Genomic DNA, 12,956 nt, shown 5'->3' on the forward strand with positions numbered 1-12,956 from the left:
AGGGTTTAGAGTTCAAAGCGTCCAATCAATCCAGGTAAGAACTCACCAAGGCACTTGTAGAGACGTATTGAGCCCTCCATCCTTTTCAAAGCAGAGATTGTACTGCAAATTCTGCCAAAGGACATGGAGTCGTTAGCTGGGAAAATCCAGCCACAAACAAATAGAACCAGGAAAGTTAAATTTTTAACAGCACAAGCAATCTGGGTAGAGTCAGCTGAAAACAGAGAGCAGTGCATATGTCTCATATTCCAGTTTCAGGCCATGTGGAGTTTTAAAGATTGTGGTTTAAGGCACTAGTGATAAACACAAATGATTGAAGTTTTGAGCACAAGTAGGGTATTCCATGCTTTATTTAATTTTCCTGAGAATTACACCTTTTATGTCAGAAGTTAGCTAATGTGTTTTCTTCTATACAGGCTAGGTTTATTGGTCTGCTTTTATGATGACATGGAACAGCTGGATGCTGCTGTGGCCCGGGCTTTACTTCATCAAATGATTAAATGCAATCAGTTGAGAGGTTTCCAGGCTGAGGTTCAGAAGGTGGGTGCAGTGCTCGTTCTTCTTGCCTAACCTAATCCTGAAAACAGAGGAGGAGGGACTTTCTTCTTGAATTTGGAAAGAAAAGTGTGTAAATTGGCTGGGATCTAAGAAATAAGTGGAAATAGTTCTCTATCATAAAATGTAAAGAATAAAAGTGCATTTTTGGTTTTTTACAGTGCTCATTCTTTTATCATTGTTTCCTCCTATTCCATATTACTTTGACCAACTGTGGTTCTATTTTTAGTTTTTATGAAGTGTGTGGTCACGAAATGGTTGCCAGTGCCTATTCCAGAAACTCCAGCTATTTTGTGTGATAATGAAAATTGGTTCTTGGCAGATTTTTATTTCCCATCTGTGTTTCTATTCACTTTAGCTCAAATCTCAGCTCCTGAACATTGCCATGCAAAACCAGACATTGAATGATATCCTTGGATCTCTGTCAGATGCCGTGGTTGGACTAACTTCAAGTCAACTGGAATCTTTGTCACCTGAAGCAGTGCATACCGCTATTGCAACATTAAACCAAGTCTCTGGGTGGGCAAAAAGCCAAGTTATGATTTTATCCAGTAAATACCTCTCTTACGAAAAGGTACCTCTGATAAGAGCTTCCCTACCTTCTGTTTTTAAAAGTGAAATGGCTTTTTCTCAGTGATAACTGTAGATTTTGAAAAGTTTAGTACAAGACTTCTTTTTATTACTGTTAGTGGTCTGAAAATTTTTAAAACAAATAAAAACATCCAAGACTGTAAAACAAATAAAAACATCCAAGACTGTAAAATAAATAAAAACATCCAAGACTGCACCTCCCAGAGCAATTCTCTAGTAACGGAATGACTGTTTGCATTTGGCAGTTGTATATATTATTTTGTCTGTATCGCTGCCTTAAGCAGAATTTGCATGATCAGAGATCCCAGACTATATATTCAAATATACTGTAATGGAAGGAATCAGGGTCCTCTCTGAAGTTTCAAAACAAGGAGCCTCTGAGAAAATTGTCACATTTGTTCCCTGGACAGTCTTGTCGGAATTGAAAGAAATCTAAGAAAAGTGCATCCCCAGACAAGAAATGTATGAAGTATTCAATAATAATAGTTTTGATTTATTTATTAACTTTGCTTTTAAATATATCTGCTGTTCACAAGCCGGAAAACTTTCTTTTTGTTTGTGCTGTTATCTCTGCAGGTTTTATCATTTTATAATGTTAGTCAAATGGGTGCATTGGTAACTGGTATTAGTACCCAGTCATTCTACAGCATGAACCCAAAGGACCTTTCTCAGATTATTCGAGGCACAACATCACAATACTTATCTGACTTATCACCTGCACAACAGCAAGGGATCCTCAGAAAGGTGATTATAAACTCAAGTGTGTGGCAGGTTCTCTCTGTACAAGAGGACAATAACCAGATATGCAGAACGTGACGGTGTTGTCACCAAGATTTGTGTTTCAGCTCGATGGTTAATATTTTCAGTGTTTTTTTCTGAACACCAAATATATTTTGAAGGCTGTGTCTTGCTTAGTCCTGTGGCATTTTTAATACTGACATGTTTTCCCTTTATCCTCTTAAGAGAAATATTACACAGAACAGAAAGAAGGGCAAATCCTGTAAATCTAAGCATCAGTTCTGAAATGCCATGTATTTATCTGTTCCTCTTTTTAGATAGCTGCATCTGGAGATTTTTCTTCATCAGTCAAAGATATACAAGGAGCTTTCTTTAAGGAAATATCTCTTTCTGATTTATGGAAGCAGACTGGATATAATTCTTCAATGATGAAAGGAAAAGAACTAAGAAGAAGCCAGGTAAAAATTATTATACAGTTCCCATTCCACTACAGTTGAGTATGATGGGAGAATAGGAAGTGCTCTAATACATATGTGTTCAAGGAACACAGGTAAAAGGAAAGAACTGCCCCAAATATATCTTGACATAAAAACCAGAGGTCACTTTGAGCCTAGGCAACATTATGAGACAATGTTACAGAAAGGGAAGCATTAATATGCTGAGTTTAAAAGTCTTCAATATTCTGTCACATAAATTTTCTCTTTCCAGTACTGTATACTAGACATTTGCACATACAGTCAGCCCTTTGGCTCTGTCTAGAGAGATGCAAGGTTGGACCAGATGATTTCCAGAGGTCCCTTCAAACCTAAATTATTCTATGGTTGTGTGCCATCAACGTGTTTAACATCATTCCACAGTGCCAGTCAGTGATGTCTTGTCTTCTGAAGAAGAAACTCAGCACTGGATGCCAAACCGGACCATAGCAATGCCTTTAGAGTACATAAGAGAGTTAAGCATACAAAAATCTTGCAGCTGTTATTGCATCTTGCAACTGAATTACTTAAGGTTAACTTTAAATACGGTGGGTTTTATTTCAGGCTTTGTATCTGTATGAATTACTGTCTAAGGAGAGCTATCCTGTTGACCTTCTAAGGTATGGATAATAGTCTCTCTTGAAATGGGGTTTAAGTCTAGTATTGTGATGAGAGTGACTGAGGTAAGCATAAACACTATGTGGTATTTTTTTACCATCTTATGTTTATTCATTCCTTTGTACCACAGGATAATTCACCTTCCTCATTAAAAAGGGTCTCCAAATCCAAAATCAGTATCAAAGCATTGCAGAGGATTTAGTATTTTAAGGCTCAGTCAATATTTTTCAATTTGATTACATTTTTACTTTCAATAGCCTTTCAATTACAAGAAATGGGGAAGAGAGGTGTTCAAGAAACTATCTTAGAACATGGTTGTGGGGAGTAAGAACTAGATCCTGCTTGAATATTCAAAAGATTGAACTCTGCTTTTCCTATCAGCACAGGACAGCTTGTGAAAGGAGTAACTTGTCAACTCATTGAAAGTATGGGCACAGACTTTTTTTTAAACAATTTTAAATTCTTTGAAAACAATCTTCATCTGCTTTCTCCATATCAGGTAAAAGTAAAATAAGACTTTGTGTACATAAACATACTACCCAATATCCAAACTGTAGGTAAATTAGAATTTGGTTAATTTTTTATTTTTTTTTCAAAATCTTGTATGTGTGAACTTGTCTGTTAACATGTTTCGTTGAAGTCTTTTATGTGTGAATTTGTTATCATACTTTATTTTGACAATTTCATTTGTCACAAGTTGCAAGAAATTTCTACAGTCCTTCTGACTTGCTAATTCATGAGTAATCTGTTCGGAAATATACATAAGTTTTGAAAATATACAAATGCTCTCATGCATCCAAATATAGGATGTTTTATCGCCGGTGTCTACAAAAAGAAAACTCTAAACTGCTTGCAAAAAGCCAAAGAAAAATACCCTCTGAAGTTAATATGCAGAGGTTTATAGCTACTGATTTGTAAGCTATAATAAGTAAACCATACTTTCATTCTTCCTCAAAATTTCCATATGCCTAAGATCTTGAATTTTTGTTGCTTTTAGGTTAATTGTTTGGCTTGGAAGTTTTGGAAAGTCTCCAGTGTATCTATTCCTCCCTTTTTCTTACCGGTGCTTCCGTAAGTTACATCTTAACTACATCTTAAGTTACTGCATTTGTAGTAGTACGCTCAGAGTAGTGCTTCTGAGCACTTTTTAATAATCTCTTCAGTCCTAAGGTAACTGATGATTCAAACAAATGTTAATTTATAAAAAGCAGTCACTGACCAGCCAAAATCTGTGTCAAGTGAAAGTTGGTAATACTTGGTGTCTTTTAGTATAGCCCATTTTTGTCACAATTGTGGATTCCTTTGCATCCTTGAAATCAGTCCCCCTTGAAGCGCTCTGTGTGCAGACTGAATCATGGTGCAGTGGTGTGGCAACGATAACAAAGCTTGTAATGTTGCTGCTTATACTGTTGCTGATGTCTGCTAAAATAAAGGGGTTAATTCATTAAAACATTTCAGTGTGTTTAAAGACATTTTTGTAAGTTAGCAAAACTGCATTGTGTAAATAGCCAAGTAATATTCAGTGACAGCTTTTTTTGCTTAGGAAAAAAATACTAATTGTACCTTGATAGGAACTCCTGAATTGTACAACTTGTTAATTCCCCTTTTTCTTTATTTCTTTCTTCCTACATGATTAAAGGGATAAAAGTGAATGAGAATTATTATTTTCTTGGAATATTTTTAATTGAAAAAAAGTAAGACAATAGAAGAATTCTGATTGAAAAGGCATGACTGTTTAAAAATAATAGAAAGACTTTAATACAAGGTTTTCTACAAACTGCAGCACCAAGTTATTTGGCCAGCAATTTCATATTGCTTGTTCAGGACCATGAGAAATCACCGGTGCTCCTGCCTACAAACCCTGGGCTTGTGCAGCTTTGAGATACAACTTTATTTGCAAAGGCTGCCTGTCACTCTGGGTGGAGAAGAGCATCATTTTGTTTAGTTTGGCAGGCTTTCTTGGACTTTGATAAAAAGGAAACCTACTCTAAAACTACTTGTTGTCCTTAACCCACCCACCACATCTTCATGCATCAGAGATTTATTCCTAATAGAAAGGAGAAAGGGGAAAAGTTTCTGAACTTTAGACAGTCTTGTTTGATGTGGTGTTAAAGCACCTCAGAGCACTTTCATCTACTTGCAGCTATTTATAACCCTTAGCCTTTTTTTGACATGAGGTTCATGAGCTGATGAACTGGAAGAAGATGTAAGTTAAAGTGAGGTGTGGATTAATTACTGCTTTTCTGGCCTGGCCGGTTTATAATTTTTCAAGTCCAGACTTGTCTCTAAATTTTTCTGTCATCACAGATTTTATGGGTGTTGTTATGGGTGTATGAAGGTCAGGTTTGCATGAATTTTGAATTCTTTCTGCAGGATTGAGTACCTGGAGTATGTTTCAGGCCCTCTGTGTGTCCCTTTCATTGAAAGTTTGGGAAAGACTGAGATGGACCTTTTGAATCCAAGCCTTCACAAAAGGAATGCTGTCCTGCAAAAAGTACAGGAGTGCTTGGTAGGTATGGCTAGGAGGGGCCAGCAGTGGAGGGGGAGCTGAAAAAAAAGTAATCTCTAATTAGCCACTGTCAATTCCAAACTAAGTGAGAGTGGTTGATGAGTTTTCTCTCCCTTTATTGTCATGTAGTGCTTCACAAAGTTGTCCTGCCTAGTTGTGCTCTCCAGTCCGCATGCACACGTGCATGGTCTCCTGTATACTGACAGCCAGCTGAGACACAGGCTGCCCTGCTCCGTGTTTGTGTGGTGAAACCAGAGCTGATGGACTCTGAGGGGCCAAAAGGCAGTAACACTGCATGCTCATTTCTTCACCGTCGCAAGCAAGAGCAGCTTAGACTGTTGCCTGGCTCAGAGAAGCTCTGAGTGCCAAGGTCCCCACAGCCTGCGGTAGCTGAGCTGCTTTGAGCAGCGGGGGTGGACCTCCAGAGCTCCCCTCCAAACTCAGCCATTCTGTGGTTCTGTTGGCATGTTACTGCACTGCATTTCCTATAGTAATGTCAGTCACCTTCTACATAAGTTGTTGACTTATCCATCTGTATTCTTACGTTTTTTTTGTGCACTCTTTCAGTTTTATTGTTCCCTGCCTAAGGAAACCTTTTTATAGTTTCCTTAACAATTTTCCTTGAATCTGCGCCTGCTACAAAATGTTCTCATGAAAGGTCATTGCTGACCACAGCGAGCTGTCCGGGGCAGCCTGGAGCTGACTCGTTTGCACCTGGAGCTGTTCCCCCTTGCTCCGAGCGGTGCTGGTCCTGTAGAGCTGTGCGTGGCACAGGAAGCTCCATGGGAGAGGTGGTGGTGGTACCAGGAGGTTTTTGTGACTTCTGCTGACTGGGACCTGTGGCAATCACCAGTTTTTAGGGGAAACTAGTTCTTTGATGTAGCTGTGAGTATTCATGTCTTTATACGTACTAACCAGTCATATAGTCCCTAGTGTTTTGGCAGCTGCTTGAGAAACCCATCAGAGCTAAACCTTCTGACACCAAGCGCTTGTGGCCCCTTCGCTACAGGGGCCATTTGAGGGCTCTGCTGCCAGGCAGAACTGCACCACCCCTGCAGGTTGGGTGGCATATTTAATTGGTTTTATGTGTGCTTCGATATAGAATAAAGGGTACACTGAAACCTCTGACAAGTGCTTATTAAGTATCACCAGTTGCATTGGTAAATGCAAAAAGTATAAAGTAGTCTCAGCAGAAATTATAGATTAAGTTGCCAGTGCAAACTGTTGTATCTTTGTTCCTTAAAGGGTCACAGAGTTTAAATATGTCGTGATGCATTTGAGTGATACAGGTCAAGAGCCAAGATTAGCTCTGCCAACAAGTAAATGCTTCTTGTTTCAGAACGGCTCTGTGGCTGATGAATATGATGTTGACCTACTTGGAAATCTAATCTGCCACTTACCTCCAGCCTTTCTACATGGCAGAATGTCCCTGAAGGCAATGGCTACAGCCCTTCATCAATTCAAACTCTGCCAACAGCTCAGCCACGATCAGAAGACTGAAATTAAATACAAACTCCTTGAGTTATATGGGTAAAGTATTAGATATACTACCTTGCTTATGCCGATGGTTAAGCCATGCAAATACCAACCATTTGTTTTGCCCAGATAGAACTGCAATGAAAACAACACAAAGCAACTTCTATCACTGGCCAAGCTTGGGGTCTCTGTCCACTAGAATTATGTTTCTGTTCTTGTGTGTAACGTGATAACTGTGGAACAAAATACAACCCCAGAAAGGGGTATTAATACAAACCCCTGTATGACTTGAGTCCCAGAGGAAAAAGAAAGTGTAATGGTTGAGGAGGAGCAGGCAAACGGAGTCTCTGGCACAGCAAGAGAAAGGACATTACAGGCAAAAAATGGTGCAGGAATGCAAAGAATGGGAAAATGGAATTGTGATACTCTGTGTGTTGGTGTGAGAAGAGAAATAAAGAAGACTGCAAGCACCTGTGGTAATGGGAGAGAGCTAGGGAAGAAGCAGAGGCATATCAGGTTTAACCAACTGAAGTCGCAAGGCAGATAGTGTGTTAGATGTCATTAATGACTCAGATTAGGAGGCTGATTGGAACCACACTGTTCTATCGGTCATGCAAAAAACAAAGCCATCCTCTCTGGCAAGAATATACTATTTCTCTCTTACCTTGTCTCTTAGAAGTATCTTGCATTTGAAACAGAAGACTGAATGCATAGTTTCTAACCATCCTTTCAGCCCCAAAGTCTGTCACTTGATCCACCTTCATTTCTGTTGCTTATTCAGCTTTCTCCTAGTCAGCATTTTTCTGGTAATGGAATAGCTATATTTTCCACCAGATCCCATCCCTGTGTTAATCTTGATACAGATCCATTGTATTGAATCATGACACACTGTGCTAAATCATATTTCATTTTATTTTATTTAGAAAATATTTGTCTAGTCAAACATCCTAATAGGGGAGCAACAAACCAAATAAAGTTTTCCGTGAGAATATGTGCTAGTAATAGATTTGTTATTACTATCTTCTTCAGGCTCTTTCAGGCTAAAAATTATTTATCCAAGTGCTTTCTTGAGTGTTGGCTAACATTTGTCAGATTTGTATCAAACAGACCAAATCTGCATAGTGCTGTTACGTATGTTTTGAAACACCCAGCACCACTCAGAACTGAACCTGAACTTAATTTTTAAGACTTGAAATTCCCACAAATAATTTAGCATATTATTTCAAGGGATATAATACCTATCATAGAATTGATCTTTCATGGCATAGGTGTCATTAGATGTGGCTCTCCCAGGTGTTAGATCTGCCTTCTGTAACTCTTGACATTGCAGATGAATGAAATAGCAGACAAAACACAGAGCTAATAAAGTGTGGATTTAAATCTTCTGGTCCATCACCTATGTTTCGTGTTTCTCTCCCTTAGTTTTAAAAAGGCAGCATTGGCAGGAGACTGGTGCCACACTGAGTTACTTTCCCAAGTGGTTTAGTGAACTCAATCTTTTCAGAATGAGGAGGAAGCTCCTCTTCTCCCATATGTGCATGGACCTGTTTTTCAGAAACATTGAGCACCTATAGCTCTTGCTGACATCATGTAAAGCTACAGTTGCCCAACACCAGTGAAAAACAGCCACGGTAATTCTGCAAATAGTTAAATATGTGAATAAAGGAGATTTATTTTTTTTTAATTTATAATCAAGTACTGGTAAGTATTGCTTGCTTGAAGTATTATCCACATTGGTCCTTAGGATAAGATTCTTGAAAAAAAAGATGGTTTTAATTCTGGTTATGAGGTTTCTACTTCTCTTTTGATACCAATTTGTGGACTACTATTGCAGTATGAACCTGATATAAAATGGTAAAATTTCTTTTAAAAAAATAATTATTTCTTCTTGCTTGAACGCTGTAATGCTAAGAATACTGTGACTATTGAGGGAGAGAGATCCGTTACCACAATATTTGAAGGCTTTCTCTGAATACATTGAGAATTCTACTAATGCCCTGTATATCACAGGGAGATGAGAAAATGCAATCTGATGTTAATAAGCATAAATCACCATATTGGCATAGGAGTATCTGTGTTTCCTATATGATGCAGTATAAGAAAACCTGAAGGTTTAGTATCATTTTGATTGCAAACATTCTTCATTAACATAATTTTCCAAAATATTTCTTCAGCTCCCCAAACAACTGGACAGCTGAAACAACGTTAGATGTTGGACCATTCCTAGCTCTGCTGTCAAAAGGGGAATTAAATGTCCTTGCTGAAAAGGTATCTTTTACAAATTTAAAAATGATAATAAAAACATAATATTATATTTTGGATTTGCACATGTCATATTGCAGGCTAAATTATGTAACCTGAATGCTAAACTAGGTAGATAATTCTCCTGGCAAGGAGCCATGTGTTGATGTTTCACACATTCTCGACTCCATCAAAATTTCTGAGATTTCTTCTTGACGGTGATGACAGTATAAAAAATTAATTGCACGTATAGCAATGATGATTGTACATTGTCACGTAGAAAGGGTGTGTTATAGTGATGCAGGCTCAAACATTTCTAGTATTTTACACCTTGCAATGTTTTCTCTATTCCTCTGCCTTCCAGCTGTAAACCTTCTGTTTCTTATCCTGTTAATAATGAGATCAAATTAACATGTATTTATGTGGCCCTTTTTCCTAGGGCCAGTGTAGCACACGTAACAATAACAGATAGCCTCAGCATTGCACTTTGTAGTTTCTTTGCCCTCTTTAGTTCTTATAATCTTATAGTTTTTATGTATAGTGGTAAACTATACTGGAATGAGGAATTCATTCCTCAGCAGAAATATGTGAGCACAGTCAGCAAGTTTTCCTCAGGTGATAATGCTCATAATTGACCAAATAGAATAGGACTCTTCAATTGAAAGGAAGATGTCTAGCAGGGTGGAGGAGAGAGGTCTGAAAAGCCTAAAAGAGGTGAACAGGTTGAAGTTATTTCTCATCATTTAATTGGGTCCCTATCCTCAATTATTATACTTATCTGGCAAATTTAAGACAAACAAATTAAATACTTTCTCTACTGCAAATACTAAAATGGTGGAACTCATTGCTACAGAAAGGTCTGGACACAGACTCCAATCAGGCAGGGCTCAGGTGTTGCCAGAAGCTGAGAGGGCATACAAGAGGGAGAATCACTCAGAATTTGCTTTGTTTCTAATTTTTTTTTTTTCCCCTCAAACTTATGCTGTTGACCTTTCAGTAGCAGCCAATTTACTCTCCTCTTCTGAAACATCTGCACAAATAGGACAGAGGCTGAGCTATCACTAACTCCTACTTTGCTGAGGTCTGCACAAGTTTTTCTCTGCAAATTGATTTGTTTTGAAAGGGAGAAAGAAATCTTACTTATATTGTTCCTTTCCCTTTGAAGTTCCCTGATACCATTTTACAAATAGCAAAGACAATTGGACCAATTTCTTCATCTGAAGAGCTTCTTTCAGCTGTGTTTGAATCTGTCTCCAATGCCACTGCCAACATCGAATCATCTATCACCAGACCTGGTGAGTATTTTACCTGATATCTGTACAAAGTGCCAGATTTACAGTGGTGCCATTTTGGGATGTGGTGGTGCAGTTCAAACAGTCTTTTAGTTCCACCTTGTCATCAAATGCATTCTGAGAAACTGGACCATAAAAAGTAGAGCACTGAGTAACCTAAAAGAGGTTCAGAGTTTTAGCAAAAGTAGTGAGTCTTTGTTCTGTTGCCTGTAGTTGTCTCATGCGTTGGCTGATTGCTGGAACAATTTCATTACAGGATTGTGTGGTTAAGCATCTCCCAGAATGTTCCTCAGTGCCCAAAGGAAAAAGATGAAAGATTTGTATTATAGGGGTTTGGTTATTTTTACTTTCTTTGTAATCTAAGTGAAAATCCTTGAATTAAAAAGCGGTGAAGGTGGCAAGTTACTTTTGTGCCAGAAGATTGCACGTAGTTAATCCTTTGCCAGACACGAGCGTATGTTGACTCGGCTGGTTTTGAGTCTGACATGGGTGGCACTGTGTTTTGTCTCTCCAAATGGTCAAAGTTTGTTATGATCTAAAAGGTATTTTAGTTAGCAACCAAACTAATATATTCGAATCTCTGGTCAAAAATGGATCATTTTCTTTGTATAAGTACATACTTCAACTATATTCTATTATTATAACTGTATCCTTTCTCTTACTTGAAATTCACCTAGGCAGAATTTTTAAGCTATGCCATCCTGTGCCATGGAAAACAACCCTGCTGTGGGGGAGGCTTTTGAAAGCACAAATGGGAATTTGGATCCCAACAATTTCAAGGAGTTTGGTACTGTCTGCCTTTATGTCTTTGAAAATCTCCCATTTGGTTTTCTGCCTAACAAAATACAGGTCCAAGCTCTCAACAAGCCCTGAGGCACCATGGAAATCCATCTGCTTATATAACAGCAACTCTGAATGATGACTGTGTGTCTCTGGGAATAAATTTGCTCCTGATGATGCTGTATTCATGTACAGAGACAGACAGAGGGTGTTCCACAGGGTTGTATTTTTGTATAGTCTGAAAAAAAGCATGACCTCTGTTGATCAGAGAAGTCATTACACAATGATCATGCTCTAAAAAAGCAAAATCAAGTTGGTGGAATAGCAGAGTATTAGTCCATCTGTATGCATGACATTCGTTCTTCCTTAAACAAGTAAACCATCAGATCATAAATCATGTTTCTTTAGACATGGGCCACAGGACTGGATTGGCATCCAGCATCAGGTATTTCAGTATGTTTGTGTCCTTACATGTGCTTTTTTAGGCCTCTGGATCTCAACAATGTGAATCATAGAATCATATAGAATTGAGTCATAGAATCAGTCATAGAATCATAGAACAGTTTGGGTTGGAAGGGACCTTAAAGATCATCTAGTTCCAACTCCCCTGCCACAGGCAGGGACACTTTCCACCAGCCCAGGCTGCCCAAAGCCCCGTCCAACCTGGCCTTGAACACTGCCAGGGAGTGGTCAGCCACAGCTTCTCTGGGCAACCTGTGCCAGGGCCTCACCACCCTCATGGGGAAGAATTTCTTCCTTATATCTAAACAAAATCTGTGCTCTTTCAGTTTAAAACCACTACCCCTCATCCTGTCACTACACTCCCTGACCAAGAGTCCCTCCCCAGCTTTCCTCTAGACTCTCATTAAGTACTGGAAGGCCCCCATAAGGTTTCTGTGGAGTCTTCTCGAGGCTGAACACCCCCAACTCTCTCAGCCTGTCCTCATAAGGGAGGTGCTCTAGCCCCTCATCATCTTCGTGGCCTCCTCTGGACCTGCTTGAGCAGGTCCTGTCTTTCTTACACTGGAGGCCCCAGAGCTGGACCCAGCACTGCAGGGGGGGTCTCACAAGAGCAGAGCAGAGGGGGGAAAATCCCCTCCCTCACCCTGCTGCCCACACTGCTCTGGGTGCAGCCCAGGACATGGTTGGCTTTCTGGGCTGCAGGCACATTGTTGGCTCATAGTTTCTCATCCACTAACACCCCCAGGTCCTTCTCCTTGGGGCTGCTCTCAATCCACTCCTGGCCCAGCCCGTGTCTGTGCTTGGGATTGCCCCGACCCATGGGCAGGACCTTGCCCTTGGCCTTGTTGAACTCCCTGAGGTTTGCACAGGCCACCTCTGCAGCCTGTCCAGTCCCTCTGGATGGCACATCCCTTCCCTCCAGCGTGTCCCCGCACCACACAGCTCGGTGTTGTTGGTGAACTTGCTGAGGGTGCCTCCATCCCACTGTCCATGTCATTAACAAAGATGTTAAACAGCACCAGTCCCAACCCCGACCCCTGAGGACGCCACTTGTCACTGCTCTGCACTTGGACATGGAGCCATTGACCACAACTCTTCGAGTGCGACCACCCAGCCAATTCCTTACCCACCGAGTGGTCCATCCATCAAATCCCTGTCTCTCCAGTTTAGAGACAAGGATGTTGTGTGGGACAGTGTCAGATGCTTTGCACAAGTCCAGGT

The 12,956-nt window shown here is 39.8% G+C and overlaps 1 protein-coding gene across 6 annotated transcripts in view; it reads left to right on the top strand.

The window, feature by feature from the left end:
* Nucleotides 1–12,956, top strand: part of OTOA (otoancorin) — a 41,986-nt gene that overhangs the window by 13,953 nt on the left and 15,077 nt on the right. For all 6 annotated transcript variants that reach the window (XM_026859266.1, XM_026859269.1, XM_026859270.1 and 3 more), the window contains 11 exons: nucleotides 417–540; nucleotides 914–1,129; nucleotides 1,723–1,890; nucleotides 2,202–2,342; nucleotides 2,922–2,977; nucleotides 3,357–3,474; nucleotides 3,973–4,046; nucleotides 5,349–5,484; nucleotides 6,824–7,014; nucleotides 9,135–9,228; nucleotides 10,367–10,496. In XM_026859266.1, the coding sequence (XP_026715067.1) occupies nucleotides 417–540; nucleotides 914–1,129; nucleotides 1,723–1,890; nucleotides 2,202–2,342; nucleotides 2,922–2,977; nucleotides 3,357–3,474; nucleotides 3,973–4,046; nucleotides 5,349–5,484; nucleotides 6,824–7,014; nucleotides 9,135–9,228; nucleotides 10,367–10,496 (1,448 nt within the window). The remainder of the gene's footprint in view (nucleotides 1–416; nucleotides 541–913; nucleotides 1,130–1,722; nucleotides 1,891–2,201; nucleotides 2,343–2,921; nucleotides 2,978–3,356; nucleotides 3,475–3,972; nucleotides 4,047–5,348; nucleotides 5,485–6,823; nucleotides 7,015–9,134; nucleotides 9,229–10,366; nucleotides 10,497–12,956) is intronic.

Source organism: Athene cunicularia, assembly GCF_003259725.1.
Source record: "Athene cunicularia isolate RWA chromosome 14 unlocalized genomic scaffold, athCun1 chr14_part1, whole genome shotgun sequence".
Lineage (NCBI taxonomy): Eukaryota > Metazoa > Chordata > Aves > Strigiformes > Strigidae > Athene > Athene cunicularia.